The 22,835-nt window shown below is 37.1% G+C and overlaps 1 protein-coding gene across 4 annotated transcripts in view; it reads left to right on the plus strand.

Moving 5' to 3' along the window:
• Dock11 (dedicator of cytokinesis 11) overlaps nucleotides 1-22,835 on the plus strand; it is a 189,300-nt gene that overhangs the window by 110,226 nt on the left and 56,239 nt on the right. For 2 of the 4 annotated variants that reach the window (XM_006541408.4, XM_006541406.4), the window contains exons 24-36: nucleotides 2,592-2,710; nucleotides 5,014-5,083; nucleotides 5,170-5,295; nucleotides 6,505-6,576; nucleotides 9,104-9,250; nucleotides 10,578-10,661; nucleotides 11,843-11,954; nucleotides 12,447-12,485; nucleotides 14,136-14,314; nucleotides 16,414-16,530; nucleotides 18,718-18,793; nucleotides 19,302-19,411; nucleotides 22,496-22,607. In XM_006541408.4, the coding sequence (XP_006541471.1) occupies nucleotides 2,592-2,710; nucleotides 5,014-5,083; nucleotides 5,170-5,295; nucleotides 6,505-6,576; nucleotides 9,104-9,250; nucleotides 10,578-10,661; nucleotides 11,843-11,954; nucleotides 12,447-12,485; nucleotides 14,136-14,314; nucleotides 16,414-16,530; nucleotides 18,718-18,793; nucleotides 19,302-19,411; nucleotides 22,496-22,607 (1,363 nt within the window). The remainder of the gene's footprint in view (nucleotides 1-2,591; nucleotides 2,711-5,013; nucleotides 5,084-5,169; nucleotides 5,296-6,504; nucleotides 6,577-9,103; nucleotides 9,251-10,577; nucleotides 10,662-11,842; nucleotides 11,955-12,446; nucleotides 12,486-14,135; nucleotides 14,315-16,413; nucleotides 16,531-18,717; nucleotides 18,794-19,301; nucleotides 19,412-22,495; nucleotides 22,608-22,835) is intronic. The other 2 variants (XM_006541407.4, NM_001009947.3) reach the window with 2 other exon arrangements.

The following is a 22,835-nucleotide window of genomic DNA, read 5'->3' on the forward strand; positions in this document are numbered from 1 at the left end:
AACTTCTTCATAATGCAGAGAACTGTTGGAAGACAGATGTGATTAAATGTTACATGTTTGATACAGAGTTGCAGGTATTAAAGATTCAGATCATTGAGAAGCCCATGTAGAGCAAGGACTCCTATTTTTGCCTTGCCGTCTGTTGCCTTAATCATTTATTCAGCTATTCACCAAAGATTTATTAAGCATCTTATATGGGCAAGGTATTGTTCTGGATGCTGGGAATGTCACTGGGGGAAATGTGGACCGAACTAGTTTTGTGTGGGTAGGAAGATTATAAACTTTAGGGGAAAAAATGAGTGCTGTGAAAAAAAAAAGAACAGGTTAATGAGAACATTCTAGGAGAGGCTTGTCTGTGGAAATGCCAATTTCAGGTTAAAGAGTAACCGAAGGAAGGCTGACAGCCATAGGTGAGACGAGATTGTTACAGTGAGTGTGTGTGCCCTAAACCTGCGTGTTTGCAGGGAGGCAAAAGATAGCATAGCTGGAACACAGGGAGTTGGGGAGGGGGGCCCCGAGGCTGCTTGGAACTCAGCCTGACAATTGTATGGGTCGTGGAGGCCCATGATGTCCTTTGTAGTGATTTTGTTTGATTTGTGTTTAACAAGGGCAAGATGGCATTAACTAATTTGCATGTCAAAAGGACACTCTGGCTACTGTTGAGAATAAATTATAGAAGATAATAGCTATCTAGTGGTAGCAGGGAGCTCCATCCTGCATGGGATGCACATCTGCCTTGTCTGCCTGGTATTTCCCTTCTGCTTAGCTCACATTTGCTTGTGGCTCTATTGCCACTTCTTTTGTACATGTGGTGCACATACCTGTCCTACTATTTGCTATTTGTACTGCAGTGATTTAGTTCCATGGTTTTGCCCTTTCAACAGTGAACTCTCTAATGGTAGGAGCTGTGTACACATTGTTTGGTTTGCTCTCTGTTGTTTGGCTATTAGAAATAAATCCAGTACGGCTCCATTGGATGAGAAGGAGAAATGGGTTCACTGACATGCGGATTTGAATTGGCCCTGGATGAGTAATTGGGAATTGGCTAAAACCTGTGAACAAAACAAAATGAAGGAAAGCATATGGTATATTTAAAGAGCAATGGTGATGCTAGTTTGGCTTTCTAAAGAACAATAGTCAATTTAAAGATTCAAAAATGCAGGCTAGGTCTTCAGTATGTTCAACTTAATTCCATAGCTCAGGATTCCTCAAGTTCAGCACTAGTGACATTTAGGAGAAGATAGTTCTTTGTTGTAGAATGTTTAGCAAAACTCTAGGCCTCTACCTAGTAGAAATTGGTAGCACATGCATGCATGCACAAGCTGTGAGAGCCAAAAATAGCCCCAAACATCGCTAATCTCTCACAGAGACCATGTGACCCCTGGATGAGGACCACTATTCACAGTAACAGGAAGACATCGTATTCTAGATGGCTGAGGATGTAGATCAATAGGAAAGTGCTTTCTTAGCATGTGGGAATCTGTCACATCTTCAGCACTAATAGAAAAAAGAAGATGAAAACCATTTTGGTAGAAAGTAGTCTAATGTAATCCGCATCCATGGTGGGTGGGCATCAATTTGGAAATATGTACTGGTTACATTGAGAATGGGGAGAAACTATAGATGTTCTAGAAAAATGTCAAGGGGATATCCTGAAAGGGGCAGCAGAAAAGATGACTGTGTAGAGATGTAAAAAATTTCTCAGCAAAGTTAGATTTTTCTTTTTGCTTGGCTCATGGAGTGATGGAACGAGTGAACTATGGAAAGAAGAAAGGAATGTAGCAAGAAGGACTGTAACATTTCTATGTATACATGAATATATAATATATATCAGCACTACATTTAGATGTTTGTAATACCATTATTAGAGTCAGAGTGTAAGCATGTGGAATAAATATATTCAAAGAATGTTGAGGACTGGCCAGATGACCCAATGGGTAAAGGTGACAAGCCTGACCATCTGAGTTTGATTTCTAGGACCCATGTAATAGAAGAGAGAACTAATTCTTGCAAGTTGTCATCTGATCACACACATGCACATAGGCTTCCACATGCATGTATATGTATGGTCACACAGACACACACACACACAAAGTAAGTAAAACATAAAAGCTTTAAAAGAATGTTAAAATATAAAACTATCTCAGTTTGATAGATGCTGTGGGATAAGGCAAATTATGTACAGACATGTTCTTTACTGAAGCTCACTTAACTTACCATCAGGCTGGCTGGAGGCTAAGACTGTCTTAGAAAACATATAGAATGCATGACCTGAAGGCAGATCTTCCAGCCCCCAGCCCACAATGAGTATAGATTTACCAAAGGCCAGTTGTCTTCGTACCAAGCCCATAAATAAATTGTACTTGATATCTTGAGTTAGGCATTCATGTCTAATTAACTTGCAGAATCCAAATAGCAAAAGAATGGGGTGGATTGAGTCCTTAGCCAGTCTCTTGTCTTGAAAGTGCACATTTCAACAAGCATATAGTCAAGCCAGTATATCGCTCATTACTTAATTTTCTTATTGTTTCACATTTGCAAATTAGATCATATTTCTGTTTGTTTCCATAACTAATAATGACTTATTTTAGTGTTTGCATGCCATGGAGATCCAAGTCATGATACAGTTTCTACCTGTAATTCTTATGCAACTCTTCCGAGTTCTCACAAACATGACCCATGAAGATGACGTTCCCATCAACTGCACCATGTGAGTTTCGGTGTTATAATGAAAGAAGCTATTTGCTTCCGGTTTTTCTTTCTTAATTTTTTTGTCATGGCTATAAACTTCGCTCTTAAATCTGTGTTTGTTCTATTCCATTGGTTTGGTCATATTGTCTCATCATTACTTGTCTGAAAGAATTTTTTTTAACTTTTGATTTCTTTCTTTCTTCTAAAGAATTTTAGATTATATTATTTTTTAAAAAATCAACTTGCAACTAAAATTAACAACACACACCTAAATGAACCAAATCTAAAGTTTGTGCATCTCAGCGAACTTCTAGGCAGTCAGAATGCCATACAGAATGGAAGCTATGGAACGTCCCTGTTTATCATATTTCTATGCACTTAACCATCACCAAAACCAACAACTCCATGGCAGAATTAGAACTAGAAAAAGTTAGCTGTCTAGCCTCTTTGATGATGTGCTTCATTCCCCTTGTTTGGTCCTTTCTAATCCTCAAACAGTCAGCCTTTCTTGTTCTTTCATACATGGTATACTGAGCCCACAGGCAGATTCCTTTACATACATACACATGATGTTGGCTAGGTTCAACATGTGCTAGAGACCATGGCTATTCTCTTTCTGAGATTATGTGACCTTACTGAATAGGATACATTCTGAATCCATTCATTTTCCTGTAACTTTATTTCTGTCTATCTTTTTGCTTTCTTTCTGACCGCTTGTTTAGAAGCATGGCATTTCCTTTCCACTGTTGTTTTCGTTTTCTACCGTTCTTCTCTTACTGATTTGTAACTTCTCCATACTGTGGTTGAAAACTCTATCTAGAATGATTGCAGTCTTCTTAAATCTTATTAATACTTTTTAAAATAACCTAATGTATGTTCAATCCTGCAGAGTATTTCTGTGCACACAAGCAGAATGTGTCTTCTTTTACTGTTGAATGTGTTCTGTATACGAATATAGTTTGTTAAAGTATAGTTCAAGTCAAATATTTGCTTCCTGATTTTGTCTGGTTGATCCATCCATTGTTGAAAATTATATATTGAAATCCTACACTATTCTTGTGCTGTTTACTATTCTGTGCTATTTATAAGACAAACATAAATTTCAATTGCCCTTTCTCCAGTCATGTTCTATTTGTGTTGTACAATACGGTAGCTACTTAGCACATTTCGCAAGTGTGGCTAGTTCTTCCAAGGAATGAATATTGAATTGCAGTTCATTTTAGTTTTAACCAATATAGTCACTCACCTATAACCCATGTTTCTCATACTGAGCAGAATGTGTCATTAAAACCGTGAGTTTTGATTTGAAAGAATAAGCTATGTCTGTATGAAAACAAAGGTACATTATAAGGTAGTGGGTAAAACACACTCGCATTTCAAAATGAAAATAGTTAACTTGAAAAACTGCTGTGCTCAGTGCTGGTTGTCTTTGGCTCTGCTGCCCTTACTGCCTTTTCCCATAGACCCCAGTCTACAAACACTTTCTTGCCCTGTGCCCATATCTGGTGTCAGGGTGAGTCCTGTTTAAAGTTTAAGGAGCATTATTCTAATATAATGGTTCTCAACGTGCATGTCCCAGAAGCACTGTGCCTAGCAAGTTTATCAAAATGTTAATCATTGAACTTTGACCTCAGCCCTACAAAGTCAGAAACACTAAGGGAGGAGCCAAGCAACCTGTTAACACGCCTTCCAGATGATGCCGTTGCTTACTGAAGTTTGCGACACGGCTAGTCTCTTAAGTTTACCTCCACCTTTCAACCTATTTTCCTTGCTCTGTCCCTCCTTTCCCCTTGACACAGTTTCCATGATGTCTTTTGTTTGTTTGCTTTGGTTGAGACAGTCTCAATCTGTAGCCCAGACAGGACTAGACTCACGGTGATCTTCCTGCCTTAGCCTCCCACGTGCTGGGATTACAGGTACACACCACCTTTCCCAGCCACTTTATTGTGTTGTTGTTATTCTTTTTATCTTCACTGGAAGGTATTTGAGTATTTACTTTCCTTGAGCTCTTTTACATCATAGGGCTATGACCCTACTTTTAAGTGAATACACAGATTTAGAAAGGAGACAAAACATCTGGGTTGCCAAAGTAAAGTATCCTTTTGAACCAGGAAGTACATTTTTCAAGGCGCCAAGTATGTTAGGCAGTGGACTCTTGTAGACCTAGACCACTGTCACCTCTCCTCTCACCCCTCTTATTGTTGTTCAGGCAGTTTGTTTGCTTTGTTTTGTTTTCTGGGATAAGACTTGCTCATATGTGCCAGTCACACTAAGGTCATGAGTTGAAGCATGGCCCACTGACTTTCATTAATGTTGTTTCAGGGTTCTCTTACACATTGTGTCTAAGTGTCATGAAGAAGGCTTGGAGAGCTACTTAAGATCCTTCATAAAGGTTTGTGGAGTAAGGCTTTCTTGCTGGATGATTTTCCTGCTTCCCAGGACAGTTGTGTCTAATGGTTTACTTGGTTCTGTTTGCAGTATAGCTTCAGACCTGAAAAACCAAGCACTCTTCAGGCCCAGTTGATACATGAAACCCTGGCTACGACTATGATAGCAATATTGAAACAGTCTGCAGATTTCCTAGCCATAAATAAACTTCTAAAGGTAAGGATGGAGGACACAGCTGGACACAAAACCAGTCTCTCCATACTTGGTTGTGATCTTTCATTTTATCCTTTTTTTTTTTAATATCCTTTTTTGTATTGGACAATTTTTTATTGGTTATTTTATTTATTTACTTTTCAAATGTTATCCCCCTTTATCCTTTTTGTCCCAGACCTTCCCTCCTTCTCTTATATTACACGTGTATCTTTCAGAGCCTTCTCCCTGCTCCATATACACCCCCTGCTCTGAATTAAATATGTAAAAGATAAAGTTTGGATGAGGCAGAATCTTGTGTTTATTACATACAGTGTATACTTTGTGGACCTGGGGCTGCCTAGTTACCAGCTCCGGGCCAGTGTTACCTTATGCCTAACTTAACAGGTAGTAGGTACTCAATAAACAGTTAACTATTATGGAATTCTTTTTTTTTTTTTACTATTTCTTTATTGGTGATAGAATTATTACAGGCCTTTTGAGATGAGTTAGCTAGAGACTTGATGCTAGCTTTCAAATTATATGACATGGCCAGAGACTTGATGCTAGCTTTCAAATTATATGACATGGCCAGAGACTTGATGCTAGCTTTCAAATTATATGATATGGCCAACCATATAGGTCATATAGGCGTTGCCAGTATTGTACCACAGCCCAAGTTGATTATCCTTTATTTGTGAAAGAGGGACAAGAGAGGCCACTGGGGTGAATATGATCAAAATATACTATATATGTGTGGAAATGCCATCATTAAACCCATTTAATATATAATTAATGTATGTTAATAAAGACATTTAAGTGTTCTTTGTAGAGAATTTAGAAGTAATAAAAATAACTAAAAGTTGGCTTGCTCTCATCACTAACCATGGGCATCCCCAAACAATATCACTGATAAAAAATTCCTGCCATGAAGCAACCCTCCTATTCTCCCAGTGTGCATGCTTATAGAAACATTGAGCATATTTTGTGTTGGCTAACTATTCCTGGGAATGGGGTTTGCTCTGGATTATGGTTGATAATCCATAATCCAGTGTCACTTCTTTCTTTTCTTTGTCTAAAATACTTGGGAAGTATTTTATAAGAATTTAATAGTGAATTGGGGTCACCTGAAATTGTTATCAAACTTTGGAAACAAGATGTCTGTTAACTTATCCTATGTTTCAGAGCCTCAAATATTTGGGTATATTAAGGCATGTGTGGGTTTTTTTTTTCCAGTACTCATGGTTTTTCTTTGAAATAATTGCAAAGTCGATGGCCACATACTTATTGGAAGAGAATAAAATTAAGGTAAGTAGGCTCAATAATCATTTAATTAATTAACTAATGAATTAGTTGTGTTTGAAACAGCCTGTTGTCCAGGCTGGTCTCAAACCCATGTTCAACCTCCCAAGTGCTTGGATTATAGACTTGAGCCATCACACTAGGCTCTTTTTAATTGATAAATGGTAATTGCACATATTTATGAGAATAACCTGTAACATATATAAAGAAAGCTAAACTTTACACATAGCAATAATATGCAAATCTTTTTTCTAATGATTCTTGCCCTTTTCAAGTCTTGCTTATAGAAACAATGAGTGTTTGCCCAAATCTAAGCTCCCACAGTTCATGTGTTCTTACAGTTTAATGTGCAGCATCTCCTAAATAGTTAGAAATAATTATGGTAGGACATAGGTAATATCCTACAGTTATTTACTATACGGAATGCATGACTATGATGGTTTGCATTTCTTTTTAACAATGTCAATGTTGAATTGCTGGAGAGATGGCTTAGTGCTTAGTGTTTCTTGCTCTTGCAGAGGACCCAAGTGTGGTTCAAAGCACCTATGTCAGGCAGCTCCTAATTACCTGTTACCCCAGCTTCTGAGAATGTTACTCTCCTTTGAACTCTACAGGTACCCCCACTCTCCCTCCATATACACATAAATAAAATATACTTTTTCAAATAAAACTTTGTTGAAAAGATTCAGTGAGGAAAAAAGTAGCAAATCAGATCTGTTCTGTCTATTAGAAAGGATTAAGGTATATAATAGAAAGGGTGAAAAGGGCTCTTAAGCAACCAGCCTAGGCTACTCCATGAGTTCTGGGCCACAGAGAGCATTATGTGATAATGACTGTCAAACAAGACCTCAGGTGGATTTCTGATTTCCATTATGCACACATCTGAACCTAGGCACATGCGAATACACACACGAGCATTCTGTTCTAATTCATTCTATTATTCACAACAATCTTACCTTTCCTAACAGTTACACACATTTTTAGAAAAATAAAAAAAAACCCACAACATTAATACTTTTTTGAAATGTATCACTTTTTTTTTGTTTATATGAATGTGGTATCTTGAAAACATCTGTTTCTGCCTATGTGCTATTTCATGTCTAGTGTGTACTAAGGCTAAATAAATATTTGATATTAAAAAAGAAAGGGTGAAAAGACCGTTAGACAATATTAATATCATGTGTATATTTCTGCATGTATAATATTTCTGCATTGTGTAATAATATGAAATATATTTCTAAAATTTGGTATGTACATTTACTTGCTTTTTCTATTTTAATATTATTTGTCATTATTATTATTGTTGTTGTTGTTATATATATGTAATGTATGGAGGGGACCCCGTGTGAGCTACAGAGAATTTTTGAGACTTTGTGGAGTTAGTTCTCTCCTTCACTACATGTGGGTTCTCTGTATCCAACTCAGATCATCAGGTACTGGACAGCAAACAGTTTTTTCCACTGCGCAGTCTCACAGGCCGCTTATTTGGTTTTGAATTCTGTTTTAAAGATACATGTTGAGAATTCTGGAGCTGAAATGCCTAGAACCAGAAGGGTTTCAGATTTTTGACATTTTCAGGTTTCAGAATATTTGCATATACACATTGAGATAGGTATCTTGGGAACAGGATGCATGTTTAAACATGAGACTCATTCATGTGTCATGGATACTTTATACACATAGCCTGAAGACAATTTTATGCTTTACATTTGCACCTGTGTTTTGACTTCAATCAGTAACACACCATCAGGTATGGAATTTTCCATGTGTAGAGTCAGGTCTCAGACAGCTTCAGGTTTTTGAGCATTTAAGATTTGAGGCATTTCAACGAGAAACAACCTGTACAAAGAAGTTTTCTTGGTTACAGAAATCATAGTGGTGAGGCATGTGAAATGAAAATTCATCTCATAGGAATTTCATAGAATAAGTTGACTGAAATTGGGATACATGCTCATGTTCTGTACCAGAAAAAATAAAAGTAAAAGTAAAATAATAAATAAAATAAAATAAAATAAAGAAGTGTGCCTGCATCGCAGGAGCTTGGATTCCAGAGCTGGATTATATTGATCCATGCTATGCCTAATAATAATTTCAGACACATATTATTAGAGAATCAGATCATTCCTTTAAGTTCAGGGTCTAGAATAATGGTTCTCAGTATGTGGGTCCCACCCAGATGGGGATCTAATGACCCTTTCACATCACATATCAGATATCCTGCATATTAGATATTTACATTATGATTCATAACAGTAGCAAAATTACAGTTATGAAGTAGCAACAAAAGTAATTTTATGGTTGGGGTCACCACAACATGGGGTACTGTATTAGAGGGTCACAGCATTAGGAAGGGTGAGAACCACTGCTCTAGAATAAAGTTTACTTTGAACAAATACTGAAGTCATTTTTAGTTGAAAGAAAAAAAATGTACTTTTTAATGGCATTTCCATGATGGAACATGTTTGAAAGTAAAATGACAGTTGATCTACTTAGACTTTTTTAACCTCTGACTCTTTTTCTATTTGTATTTAAGCTCCCCAGGGGCCAAAGGTTTCCTGAGGCGTATCACCACGTCTTACATTCTCTGCTCCTTGCAATAATTCCCCATGTGACCATTCGCTATGCAGAGATTCCTGATGAGTCCCGAAATGGGAATTATAGCTTAGCCAGCTTTCTGAAGGTGAGTTAAAGGAAGCCAACACATGTTCAGGAGCTTTCTTCACTGACAGGGTCTGAAAAGACCAAGGAATAACAGTTCTCTTTTCTCCTGGAAAGGCTGGGTATTTGGCTTATTTTTTTTCCCATTGTTGATGATTAAACCATGTCTTCTGCATGCTGGGCAAGTGCTGCACTCCTTAGCTATATCCCTTGGCTCTAGCTAGGTCTTTTCAAGGCTGTTGAAATAACTCTTGGGACTGATGGATCAGTTTATCCAGGTTTACTCTCCCTCCCACTGATGCAAGTAGTTAAATAAAAGGCTCTGTCTGAGCCAGAAGACTGGCCATGCTTGTTTCACAAAACAGTTTAAATACATTTCAATTGGAATGCTGTTAGGTGGAGCAATTGTTGGCTCAGCCAGTCCTCATCAGTCTTTATCATACTCTGACATCTTTATGCAATTAAATCATTTTTCTGGTCTGTTGGCTTTTTGGTCTGTCTTCTCTCTCTTTCTCTCTCTGTGTGTGTATGTGTGTGTGTGTGTGTGTGTGTGTGTGTGTGTGTGTGTGAGAGAGAGAGAGAGAGAGAGAGAGAGAGAGAGAGAGAGAGTTGTGAGTGTGTGAGTGTATGTGCGTGTAGATGTACCCATTGCATACACCCTGAGAACTGGAGCAGCATACCTGTCATTTATTGCCATATTCTTTTGCAACAGTGCCTGTCACTGAACCTAGAGCTAGGCTAGCAGCCCTAAAGCCCTGGAAATCTTCCTGCCTCTCACAATCCGCATGGCACTGGGCACTAGAGGTACAGGATTACATATGGCCATGCCCAGCTCTTTGTTACATAGCTGTTTGGATTCTAACTAAAGTCTTCTTATTTGTGTAGCAAGGGCTCTTACCCCCTGAACCATTTCTCATGCCCCAAATTTTGAATGTTTGAACTAAAGGTACCTACCTATTTGCTGTTGTCAGCAGAGGGTACATGTGCTAATGCATATACATAGGAATTATTTGTTTTGCTCAGTGAGGTTCTTTGAGAGGTGACAAAAATCCCTATACTCACAAAAGATGTCAGTTTTTTACTTTTTGTTTTATTGTAATGTATGTAGGTATGTATTTATGTGTGTGTCTTGTTTTGGAAATTACACAGTTGAGGCCCGTAAGTCTTGATTCTATAGATAATTTACTTTTCTCTTTTTCTTTAAGGTCACCCAGAAGTCTTGACAGCTATTCTCATATTATCCATAAAAATGATATCCCCTTTGTATAGAACAGATTTTCAAATTCTTTAACATCTTGATAAGAAACACTTAAAATTATATAACTAATCTTCCTTCTTTGCTTTATTAGCGCTGCTTGACCCTGATGGACAGAGGATTTGTTTTCAATTTGATAAATGACTATATATCAGGATTTAGCCCTAAGGATCCTAAGGTAAGTTCTAAGGACATAGTTGTAGTAGCGTATTGGACACTTAAGCATGAAGTCAAAGGTGATAGTTATATTCTCTTTTAGAGGATTCAGAACTGCTCTTTTCATTTGTGTACTTTAAGTATTGTTAAAAGCAAGGATTGTTGAGTAGTGTTTGGAGAGCTGCCAAGACCACCCACAGATTCAGCAATTTACTAACAGAATTCAACATATAGTTTTAATTCTGCCTAACATCGATTAGAGTGATAGGATATGGATACCCAGCAGGATCAAGAAAGAAAACGATAGCAAGTGAAGGCTGTGGTGATCTCCATGGACACATCTCATACTTTTCCCCTCTTAAGAAGACATACTTTCCCACTAGGGGTGAGAAGACAGTAAAAGACTGCAGTATTTCTCTTTAGAGTTTAGGGTTCTTTGGGATTGACCAAACTGTGGAGGTCAGGAATGAAGAAACATACAGAAAAACCTGGGGTTGGCTGAGCCATGATGGAGACATACCAAAAGCCTAGAAACACAGTATGTTTATTATCTACAGCTGAATGGGGATGCAAGCTTCTTATATACAACTGATGGAAGAGGTAGGGGGTTCACTTTAGGGGACCACTTTCAGGATGTAGTCATGCAGGTTGCACACACTGTCAACCTCTGCAAATCAAAATTCCAGACTAGTGATTTATGTTGAACACCTACTCTACTTTCTGATGGTCTAGAATTTTTGATCTGCTTTAACACAAAGCCAGTTCTACTCTAAGAACTATATAAAGTGAGTATACCCCTGTATACATGTGCATTCCTGACATGAGCACAGCCATGTCAAGGACCCCAGGTGACCCTGATCCATAGGAATAGCAAGGCCTTCCCCTGGCCCAAGTACAGAGGTTGACATGTTCCCTCTGTGATAAGGACCTAGTAGACTGGTAGAAAGAAAAACAACCTTATCACAGAGGGAACATGTCAAAATCCTCTTTTACAAATGACACCCAATCAGTGTTGCAGCAGGCCTTTTTAAATCTACCACTCTAGGGCCGGCTATGTTAACTCTTTCCTGTATAGATTGCACCTGCAAGTATACTTTGGAAGATAAACACTCCACTTCTGTTAGGAAACTTAAGGTCATATTTTTCAATCATCAACAAATAAATGCCTACAAAATGAGACCTGATATATAATTTATCATTTAGGTTCTTGCTGAATACAAGTTTGAATTTCTCCAAACAATCTGCAATCATGAACATTACATTCCTCTGAACTTGCCAATGGCATTTGCAAAGCCTAAATTACAGAGAGTTCAAGGTATGTATTTGTATTTTCCATTGTTTGGGATTGTTATTCCTTTTGTGATAGTACTAGTGTAGGATAATGTTTTCTAATGAAACCAGTTAACTTTGCGGTAACTTGAGAATTGTTACTATCTGAAGATAGGCTCATTAATGGCATTCTGCATGTCCTTCATTCTATCAGTGGCAATAGTCTTAGTATGAAAAATTTGGACATGCTACATATATTGTTGCTAAACACAGATGTCAGACACTAGTAAAATTTCTTTCTATAATAACAGTGTATTGAATTTTATTTAAGAGGAAATGAGAAAGTATGTGAATGCCTCTCTGCTGAAAGCATCAAAAATAAATATAAAAAGTAAAATGATAATTTTTGTGCAGTAAATTTATGAAATGCCTCAGTTTTAATCTCCATTGCTAGTTTTATTGAATGCTTTGTTGTATAGCACTATTCTTATGTTATTATGTTTTTTATTTGTCCCTTTTCTTTTCATATATTAATTAGATTTTTTTTCATTTGCGGTGGACCGTTTGACTTCAGTAGGTAGGTTTAACTCGGTTCACTCTAAAGTAGTATGTTGTGTTTAAACACAATTGATTTGATGAATGGCCAAGATGAATGGGGGCTTAATTTGCTTTTCCAATCCTCCCTAGTCAAAGTGAGCCTTCAGTTTCTGGCACCCATAAGTCGTAAAGGCAAGCGCTTATTTACCCTAAAAAATGAGCTGCAGTGCTATCTGAAGAATCAGCTTTCAAATGTCTGTCCTTAGGAAGAAGTTCCTCTGCTGCAAATCAGCTTGGGGCTGGGGGCGGGGGGGGGGGGCTGAATGTCTGTTTTAAGTGTTTGTCACCTCCCTTAGGCGTGCTGCTTTCTCTATCACCCTGTTGAATGGCTACTTGGCCAGTCTTGAAGGTGTACTTCACCAAACTGAATTTATTCAAGTCACTGAAGCAAAAAAAAAAAAAAAAAAAAAATCACTTGCCAGTTACAAAATCTATCCATATAAGTCCACCTTGGTTATTCAACACTGTCCTTGGATTTCGAAAATGATTGGAATTCACAAAAAGTATGACAATGCAGGAGAGTCACATGCCTTGGTCTTTAAGGAAGTCTCTACTCAGGGTTAGTGGGTATAGAAGTGGTGAAATGACAGCCAGTGAAAATGAGAAAATATTTTAAGACCATAGTACTACTATCTAACTACCCGTTACTAAGTTAAGAGCATGTGCGGCTCACATACTTGCCCCTGTCTTTTTGATGATGATGAAACAGTAGGAAAAAGGAGTGGGTAGGGCATTGGGATTTAGGAATAAGTTGGAGAATTTGCAACATTTAAAAGTCCTAACTGAATACACTGTACTGCATTACATTCTGAATCAGACAAAAGAAAAACAAGAAATGAAAGTCATTTTATCTAAAATAAATGGAAATAGAGAGTCTACTACAGAAATTACTAAATTGGATCCCAACCCCCCTCTGATTTATTGTAAGTCCCACAGTGTTAATGTGGAGGATTTAATGGAGATCAAAAAGTCTAAAAAGGTGTGAAAGATGCAGTTTGCAGTGGTGATTTTATGAAATGAAAGGTCTGTATCTATGTGATGGTGAATTGATGTGAGATGTGCTGAACTGATGATGCTGAACTGATGTGTGATCTGGTGGCTTTTTGTATTAGCATTGTATCTACTATGAATCATCAGGCCAGTATGTAATGATTAGTACAATAATCAATACTTAATACTGTTGGCATAATCCAGTTTTCTTCTTTTCCCACTTTATAAATCTAAATGGATAAGGAAATCAAGCATTAATCTATGAAGTTGAGCTTATAGTTAAGATGAAATCTCTTCAGATAATAAAGAAATATGTTAAAAGATACCCAAATACCGAATTATTTCATTCTAGAATCTATTGTAATTGTACTGAGACTTGAAATAATTATGGGGGAAAGTATCTTTGCTGACTGAAATAATAATTAAAATAAATCATCTATCCCTAATTAAGAGTGTTCTTAATTAGGAAAAAATTTGCATGCTCATTCTGTATTACAGAGGAATTGTTTACATTGATTAATAATATAATCTTATAGTTCTTGCTAGCATGGCCACAGATGATCAAATAATAATTATAGTATTTTAGTTGTCTAATAATTTTTATTTTGTATTAAAAACTACAAATTTTATTGTACTGCAGATTCCAATCTTGAATACAGTTTATCAGATGAGTATTGCAAGCATCACTTCTTGGTTGGCCTACTTCTGCGGGAAACCTCCATTGCTCTTCAAGACAACTATGAGATCAGATACACAGCTATCTCAGTCATAAAGAATCTTTTGATAAAACATGCATTTGATACTAGATACCAGCACAAGGTAAAGCTGTCTGTACAGTAGCACACTAGTCAATTTCTACTAAGATGTTTCAATCAAGATGATTACAGTGAGGAGCATAGTATGAGTTATCGATGAAGAGGTAATTTTACAAACCAATTTTTTCCCATTTCAGGCCGGTAAGTTTTCTTTTTTTTAAATGCCATACAAATTAACTTGAAGGAAAACATTTTCTCAGACCATTTTTTATTAGATATTTTCTTTATTTACATTTCAAATGTTATCCCATTTCCTAGTTTCCCCTCCGAAAATCCCCTATCCCCTCCCCCTTTCCTTGTTCCCCAACCCATCCACTCCCATTCTTGGTCCTGGCATTCCCTTATACTGGAGCATAGAATCTTCACAGGACCAAGGGCCTCTCCTCCCATTGATGTCCAACACGGCCATCCTCTGCTATATATACACCTAGAGTCACAAGTTACACCGTGTGTTTTCTTTGATTGTTGGTATAGTTCCAAGGAGCTCTGGGGGTACTGGTCAGTTCATATTGATATTCCTCCTATGGGACTTCAGACCCCTTCGGCTCCCTAGGTATTTCTCTGGCTCCTTCATTGAGGACCCTGTGCTCCATCCAATGGATGACTGTGAGCATCCACTTCTGTAGTTGCCAGGCACTGGCAGAGCCTCCTAGGAGACAGCTATATCAGGCTGCTGTCAGCAGGCTCTTGTTGGCATCTGCCTAGTGTCTGGGCTTGTTGGTTTCAAACCATCTTTTAATAATTTGATGCTGGGGAAGAAACAAGCCATGGTCCTGCACATAGCGACCACATATTCTACCACTGAGCTCTGTATCCCCAGCTTCTCAAATCATATTTTTAAATTAATATATATAAAGATCTGTATTTACATGGCAATGAAAATGAGATTAGGTTGCTTTATGTATTTTTTTATATTTAATATACATATTTGGGCCACTCAAACTCTTTCATTATTTATTCCATAAACTAGGATTTTTGAAAAGTCTTACAGGGATTAGAAAAATGGATGAATCAGGAGTTAAGAGTGCTTGCTGCTCTTGCAAAGGACTGCAGTTTGGTTCCCAGTACCTGCATCTGACAGCTTATAGCTACCTGTAACTTCAGTTCCAGGGAGATCCCATAGTTCTGGCCTCCTAAGGCACCTTCATTCACATGGACACACACACATACACGCACACAAACATCATATAGAGTTTTACCATGCATATGCGGTCAAATGTAATGTTTTAAATATATACACATATCCCTAAATAAATATGATATTGATTCTTCTTTAATAAGACATATAAAGTATATCATATATAAAATATGTAATATGAATTTTTCTTTATACTAGAAAGTTATGATAATATTTAATTGTCAAACCATGGAGGTGGCTGTAAATCTTATATACTTTTAACATTATTTATGTGTGGCCCTATATTGCTCTAGTTGATGTCTGCTACTACTTAAATATGTATTTAAAAGTCATTAACATTGCATTTTAAGAGCGCAGAAAATTAAACTACAAGCTGAATGAATTTGGAATAACCCTAAATTACTTCCTAATAATGAGAATCTTAAGGAAACATAGTATTTCCTGTTTGATAATATATCCAAAAGTTTTAATATTCAAATATAAACAAACTTATGATATAATTTGTTATTGTGACTAATTTGAAAAACTGATTAACAGGTGGATTTTTTTTCCTATCATTTTATCATGTTGTATTTTTCATTTACCAAGATTTTTTTTATCTACAAATCTTGCCAATTTTTTCATGATTCTGTCTGGAGGTAAATTGATCTTTCATTTTAAGATATAAGTTATATTATGTAGTTTGTGATAATATTTTTTGCCAAATTATAAATAACACATATACTGATCTTGCAAACAACCTTTTCCTTTATGTGGTTATGTTTGAAAGCTGTCACTGGACTCTGTATTTTGAGTAAGTCCAAACAGCAACACAGTTCTTAGATAATTTTTGTAACTATTAGCTCATACCTCAAATTTTGGAGCTATCAGCTCACTTTTAGTCTTTTAATCTGATATATGAGGTCAACCCCATTCATTTATAGCATATACATATTATTAATCAATAAAGCTTTGATATTTTTCAGAACCAGCAAGCCAAAATAGCGCAGTTGTACCTCCCATTTGTCGGACTGCTCTTGGAAAATATCCAGCGACTGGCAGGCCGAGATACTCTGTATTCCTGTGCAGCCATGCCTAGTTCTGTAAGTGTGTTAATGTATTTGTGTCTCAAGTTGTATCTTGATTTATCTGATGCATGTGGAATTGACGTCATCTGCTATATGATCTCAATCCTATGAATTTACTTTTTAGTCCAATTTACATTGCTACTGTTTTTCCTAGAGCAATGTGTCTCAAACTATAATGTGGAGAATGCCTTAGAACACAAATCTTAATTCAGTAAGCCCTAGTGCCAAGTACAGTCATTGTGTCTAATAATCTTTAGCTGCCTCTGTCTACAGAGGCAAAGACTACATTTAAGAAGTTCCAAAATAATGGCTTTTTACTATTGTTTTGTTCTTTTTTTTTTAAGTTCTACAGTTATCATATTTAAAAAATATTAGATATTTTCTTTATTTATATTCCAAATGTTATCCCCGTTCCTATTTTCCCCTCCGAAAATCCCTGGTGTTAATACATTTCAGTGTATTTATTCCTCTTGAGAGAAAAATGACTCTTCACTTCCAGAGTATCAGACACTGGGGATAAAGATTCCTTTGTTTTTCTCTATCCTTGATAGTCATTGTTTAATATTTCTTGGTATGTTCCTTTTAGTTTATCACAGTTGGGTAAGTTTTCTCTCTATTCCCCTTGGTGCCTTAAGACTTAGAAGGCAATTAAAGGGTAACAATGCTTCTATTTGTCAAGCAATCTTGCTCTTGTAATATTAAAATATTCCCCCCGCAACCTTAGACCTAAAAGGGTTTCTGTCAACTGCTCCTAGTTTTGGCCTATAGAGATGTGTAAAATATTTATTTCCACCTCCATAATTTGTCCCTTCCACATATACCTTCTAAATTTGTCTCCAGGCCATATATCATCATTTTGACATTTGCCATTCCAAATCACTTATTTTCATGGTGAATGCTTCATGATACTCTCCAATTTGCCAGTGGCCCCACTAAAACAATGGTGTCAGGCTAGGTGCTACCACTTGAAAGGCTGGAACTTGAAGATGCAAATTCAAGGCAAACTTGGACATAAAATGCTACCTTAAAAAATGTCTATATTTTTTACTTGTTAGCCCAGTGGAACTGGTAGCTCCTATTCCTCTTCATATTCTAAATGGTCCTTAATCGTGTGTGTGTGTGTGTGTGTGTGTGTGTGTGTGTGCACGCACATGTGCGTGTATGCATATACACACACACACACACACCTATATGTATATATATATATATATATATATATACATACATATATATATATATATACATACATATACACACTTTACAGAGTCATTTCATATTGTTGGGTGGCAAGTTGAATTGTGCTTTTCAATATAATCTACATTTTTTTCCCTGTAAAATGCCCTCGCTAATTTTGAAAGCTACTCTTAAGTTCTCAAGAAACAACTTTTTAAAGATCAGTCACAGGAAGAATTTTATTTTTAAATTATGTGTATATGCATGTGTCAAAGTGTGTGTTTGTACATGAATACATGTGTCTGTGGAAACCAGAAGAGAGTGGCATATGCCTTGGAGCTGGAGTTACGGGTAGTCCACATGGGTTCTGGGAACTGAACTCTGACCAAGAGTAATTAGGCACCTAAAATTGTGGATCCATCTCTCCAGCCCTAGTAGTTTACTGAAGACAGGGTCTCACTATGACTACAGTCTAGGCTGGCTTGGAACTTGGAACAATTCTCCTGACCAAATGTCCTGAGTGCTAGGGTTACTGGCATACACCACCATCACCAGCTGAAAATGCCACTTTTAAGCTTTCCTGGTAGCTTTCTTGCTTGTGGCAGTGGATTGTGTTAATGAGTGGAATGGAAATGTAACCTCACTGGGTGTCACATTGGCCTTCACACATAATAGTTCATGCTGATGTTCATTACATACACATTTGACATTCATGTTGGAAATGTGCACTATCTCTTCTTTTGCAGCTCACATTCACTTAAGAATATTTTTGTTACACTTCAACTTCAAGTATTTTCACTGGCTCCAAGGAAGAGAAGTGATAAATATGTGTGTGTGTAGTCAGAGATTATGATTATTACTATAACAAGCTAGCAGCCAATTTTTTGAGGTGTGCCACTTAACTACTAATAGTACTTGATGTAACTTTCATAGTAAGCTTTGTTGAAAATCAGGGTAAAATCTAATTCAGATTTTTTGGTGCTAGTTTTAAAAATGGTTAAATGACTCGGGCATCATATTCTGTTGCAGGCATCTAGGGATGAGTTTCCATGTGGCTTTGTTTCACCTACAAACAGAGGGAGCCTGGCCAGTGACAAAGACACAGGTAATTAATCACTTTAAAGTTTATGTATCACACAAATGTTTAGCAATGAACCTCTATTCTTTTTAAAATATTCTGTGTTAAATCTATACATCTATACAAATCCTGATCTCTTCTGATGTTTAAATAAAATATGACTCACATGCAGTCATGTTTTCTAATTTATTTAAACATAAACAAGATGGCTAGGTATAGTAGGAAAACTAGAAGATAAGGAAAAACAAAAGACACTGGTTCCCTTTCCTCTTTTCTTTCACTAATATTGGGTAGCCACTTTCCTAAGCTTGTGTTTCCTTATCTATAATGTAAATAAGCTGTTTTGTGAATTACATAGCTTTATTACATGAACTTCCAAGGAACTGTAATACATAGCAAATTGTTTTGAGAGGGGAAAATCACTTAACATTTACTTGTTTTCTTGTAGCATTTTGATATATGGATTTAACATTTTGTAGAAGACCAGGATCTATTCCCTGTAACATATATGTATATGACTTGGACTTTTTTCCAGCCTATGGGTCATTTCAAAATGGTCATGGAATTAAGAGGGAAGATTCAAGAGGTTCCCTTATTCCTGAAGGAGCAACAGGATTTCCAGACCCTGGGAGCACTAGTGAAAACGTAAGAACCTAAACATATAGAATAACCTGGTGACATAATAGGCTACCACAGTTGTAAAAAATAAACATGCAGCTGTCTGCTCTTGTAGTCTTTTCTGGGTCTATAAAATGCACCCCACAATTCCTGAATATTTTAGTCGTACTTTCCTCTCCTTGCAGCTGCTACTTGGATGTCTTTTTCTCCCTTAAGCATAGTTAGTGTGAAATTTTTAGTGGAAGTTTGAGACAGGGTTTTTTCAACAACGTTCAAGCATGCCTCAAGCTCATGATGTCTCCCAGACAATCCTTGAACTCACAATCTCCTGTTGCTTCCTCCTCCAATTTACTGCTCAGGCTGATCTCAAACTTCTGGCTTTTAGCAGTCTTCCTGTCTCATTCTCCTGAGTAATTGCAATGACAGGAAAATACCATGATGCCCAGTTTACCTCGTTGTCTTAAAGCTGTTTATAGTCAATTATCCTCACATAGTCTAACTCTTACCTTCTTTTGCTATAGTTCACTGTAATCTAGAGGGGGTGGTTCCAGTTTAAAATTTCTAATCCACCTTGCACTTTAATTAAAACATATCAGAGCAAGGCTAATTCATTCTTTCTTTTTAAAAAATAGCATCAATTTGAGAGAAACTTTAGGTCATCCAGTTGATATTCTCAGAGTTCCAGCATTACTTAGGGTCTTAGAGTATGCCAACTCTTCCATTAAATTGTTTCAAGCCTAACATTAAAATATAAAATGTGTCTGCCTTGAGTTTCAAACCACATCATAGACAGTAAAGTTGTCACACTAGGTAAAGTCATAGAATCATATTACTTAGATAGGTCTGTAATTTTTTTTAAAAATACTAAACCCCCACTCATGATTTTTAAGTAAAACTGGAATTTTGACTTTGGCCAGCCATACCTGAATGCATGTTTATAAATAAGATTTTTCCTATTTTGTGGCACACTTGATGTGCATCAGTCACCTAGAGGGCTTAAAATGGCCGTACCTCCCCCTCAGAGGGTCAGTAGGTCTGAAACAGGGCCTGCTAATTTGTGTTTCTAAGTCCTCGATGATGCTGATTCTGCTGTTAGGAAGCACCCCTTAAGAACCACTGGAATAGACATATTTGAGCCTTTGGGTAAATAGTAATTTATTCACAAAGGTTCCTATTTCACACTATTTTGAATTGTGATGACACCATCATAGATAAGGTCAGAGCAACTAAATAACTTACTAGTAATTACATGTCTGACAAGCAATCAGAACAAAGGTTTGTTTCAATCTATTTCAAAGTCCTTAGTAAATCCTTAGTTTTATGTACCCTGTTAGCTCAGCTCTATTGTTTTATTAGCAATGGTAAAACTTTGTATTATTGTTACTCTATTCATATAAATTCTCAAATAAATGAGATCTTGCCATTATTTGGGATTTAAACAGGCCTCATTAAACAATAGGATCAACATTACTTGGATCTAATTTGGGAATAGTACCTGGTCCTCCTTATTTTAATTATTGTATCAGCACATTTTTTTAATTTTAATTTTTACTAATTCACTTTACATCCCACCCACTGCCCCCATCCTAGTCACCCCCTCCCACAGTCTTCCCCCCTTCCCCTTCTCCTCTGAGTGGATGGGGACCCTATCCCCTCCCCAACCCTGGCATTTCAATTTTCTGTGAGGCCAGACAAGGCAGCCCAGCTAGAAGAACATATCCCACATACAGACAACAGCTTTTGGGATAGCCCCTGCTTTTTCAGGACCCACATGAAGGCCAAGCTGTTCCTCTACTACATATGAGTGGTGGTTCAGTCTCTGAGGGCCCCAAGCATCCAGGTTAGTTGACTGTTGGTCTTCCTGTGGAGTTCCTATCCACTTTGGGGCCCACAATCCTTCCTCCTATTCTTCCATAAGAGTCTCCAAGCTCCACGCACTGTTTGGCTGTGGGTGTCTGTATCTGTCTGAGTCAGCTCCTGAGTGGAGCCTCTCAAGAGGACAACATGCTCCTGTTTGCAAGCATAACCGAGGACCACTAATAGTGCCAGGGATTAGTGATTGCACATGGGATGGGTCACAAGTTGGGCCAGTTATTGGTTGGTCATTCCCTCAGTCTCTGCTCCCTTCCCCATGCCTGCATTACTTGTAGACAGGATACATTTTGGGTTAAAAGTTTTGTGGGTGAGTTGGTATGTCTATCACTCCACTGGGGTTCTTGTCTGGATACTGGAGGTGGCCTTTTCAGGTTCCATATCCCCAAAGTATTGAGTCACAGCTTAAGTCACCCCCATTGACTCTTGGGTACCTCCCTTATCCCAGGGTCTGTTTCTTCCTGGAGATGCCCTCCATGTCCTCACCCGAGTCAGCTACAGATTTCCATTAATTCTCATGGCCATGTAGCCATCTCTCCTGTCCTTCCCCATACCTGATCCAGAATCCCCCATTCCCCTCCCTCCCAGTTCCCTCCCTCCATCTGCCTTTCCCCTACCCCCACCCCCTTCCTTCCCATTCCCTCCCCCTTTGAAGTGAAATTCAAGCTTCCTTGCTTGGGCCTTCCTTCTTGTTAAGCTTCTTTAGGTCTGTGGAATATAACATAGTACCTGTATTTTATGTCAACCCATTTTTAAATAGATTAATTGATGATTGGGGGTTGAATATTAATTAATTCTAGGAAGAGATTCAAATCTAAAAGTATAACTTTTTGGAGTGATGGGGAATTACACCCATAACTTGCATATGAGAGAAAAATGGTCTACTTCTCAACTTTGTCTCCAACCCTAAAAAGTTTTGTTATATTTTCACATACCTCACATAATAGCTATTCTTTCAGAAATTTTTTATTATTTTAGATTTTTATTATTAAACACAAAGCATATTGGAGTAGAGCATAGATATATCATTAATGGCTCTATCTTTATTAAGACCCTGAAGTAATTTCTAGTGATATCACTAGATACTGTAGCAATGAAGACTCAGCCCATTTACCTGTAAGATATACTATAAAATTTATAGTTTTCCACAATAGGACTAGTGGTTACAAAATAATTTAGTTTAAGGCTGTGTAAAATTACCATATTATTTCCTAAAGTCTCCTCTCTTTTATCTTACAGACACGACAGAGTTCTTCAAGGAGTAGTGTATCCCAGTATAATCGTCTGGATCAGTATGAAATCAGAAACCTCTTGATGTGCTACTTATACATAGTAAAGATGATTTCTGAAGGTGAGAGACTAGCATATTCAGCAAGAACTGTAGTAATACCCCCCTCATAGGTTCAGGCCTGTAAATTGAGAACATACATATTAGAAATAGTTCTTTAAAGATTTAAGTCATAAAATATCCCTTAAGATGAACATTAAAATTAGTTTCTAGGATCTGAATGTCTGAAAGAATTTAAAACTATTAATTTACAAAAATTATGCAACAATGTTTAAGGGGTTTTAAGCAAAT

The sequence above is a fragment of the Mus musculus genome, chromosome X (genome assembly GCF_000001635.26).
Source record: "Mus musculus strain C57BL/6J chromosome X, GRCm38.p6 C57BL/6J".
In the NCBI taxonomy this organism is placed as follows: Eukaryota; Metazoa; Chordata; class Mammalia; order Rodentia; family Muridae; genus Mus; species Mus musculus.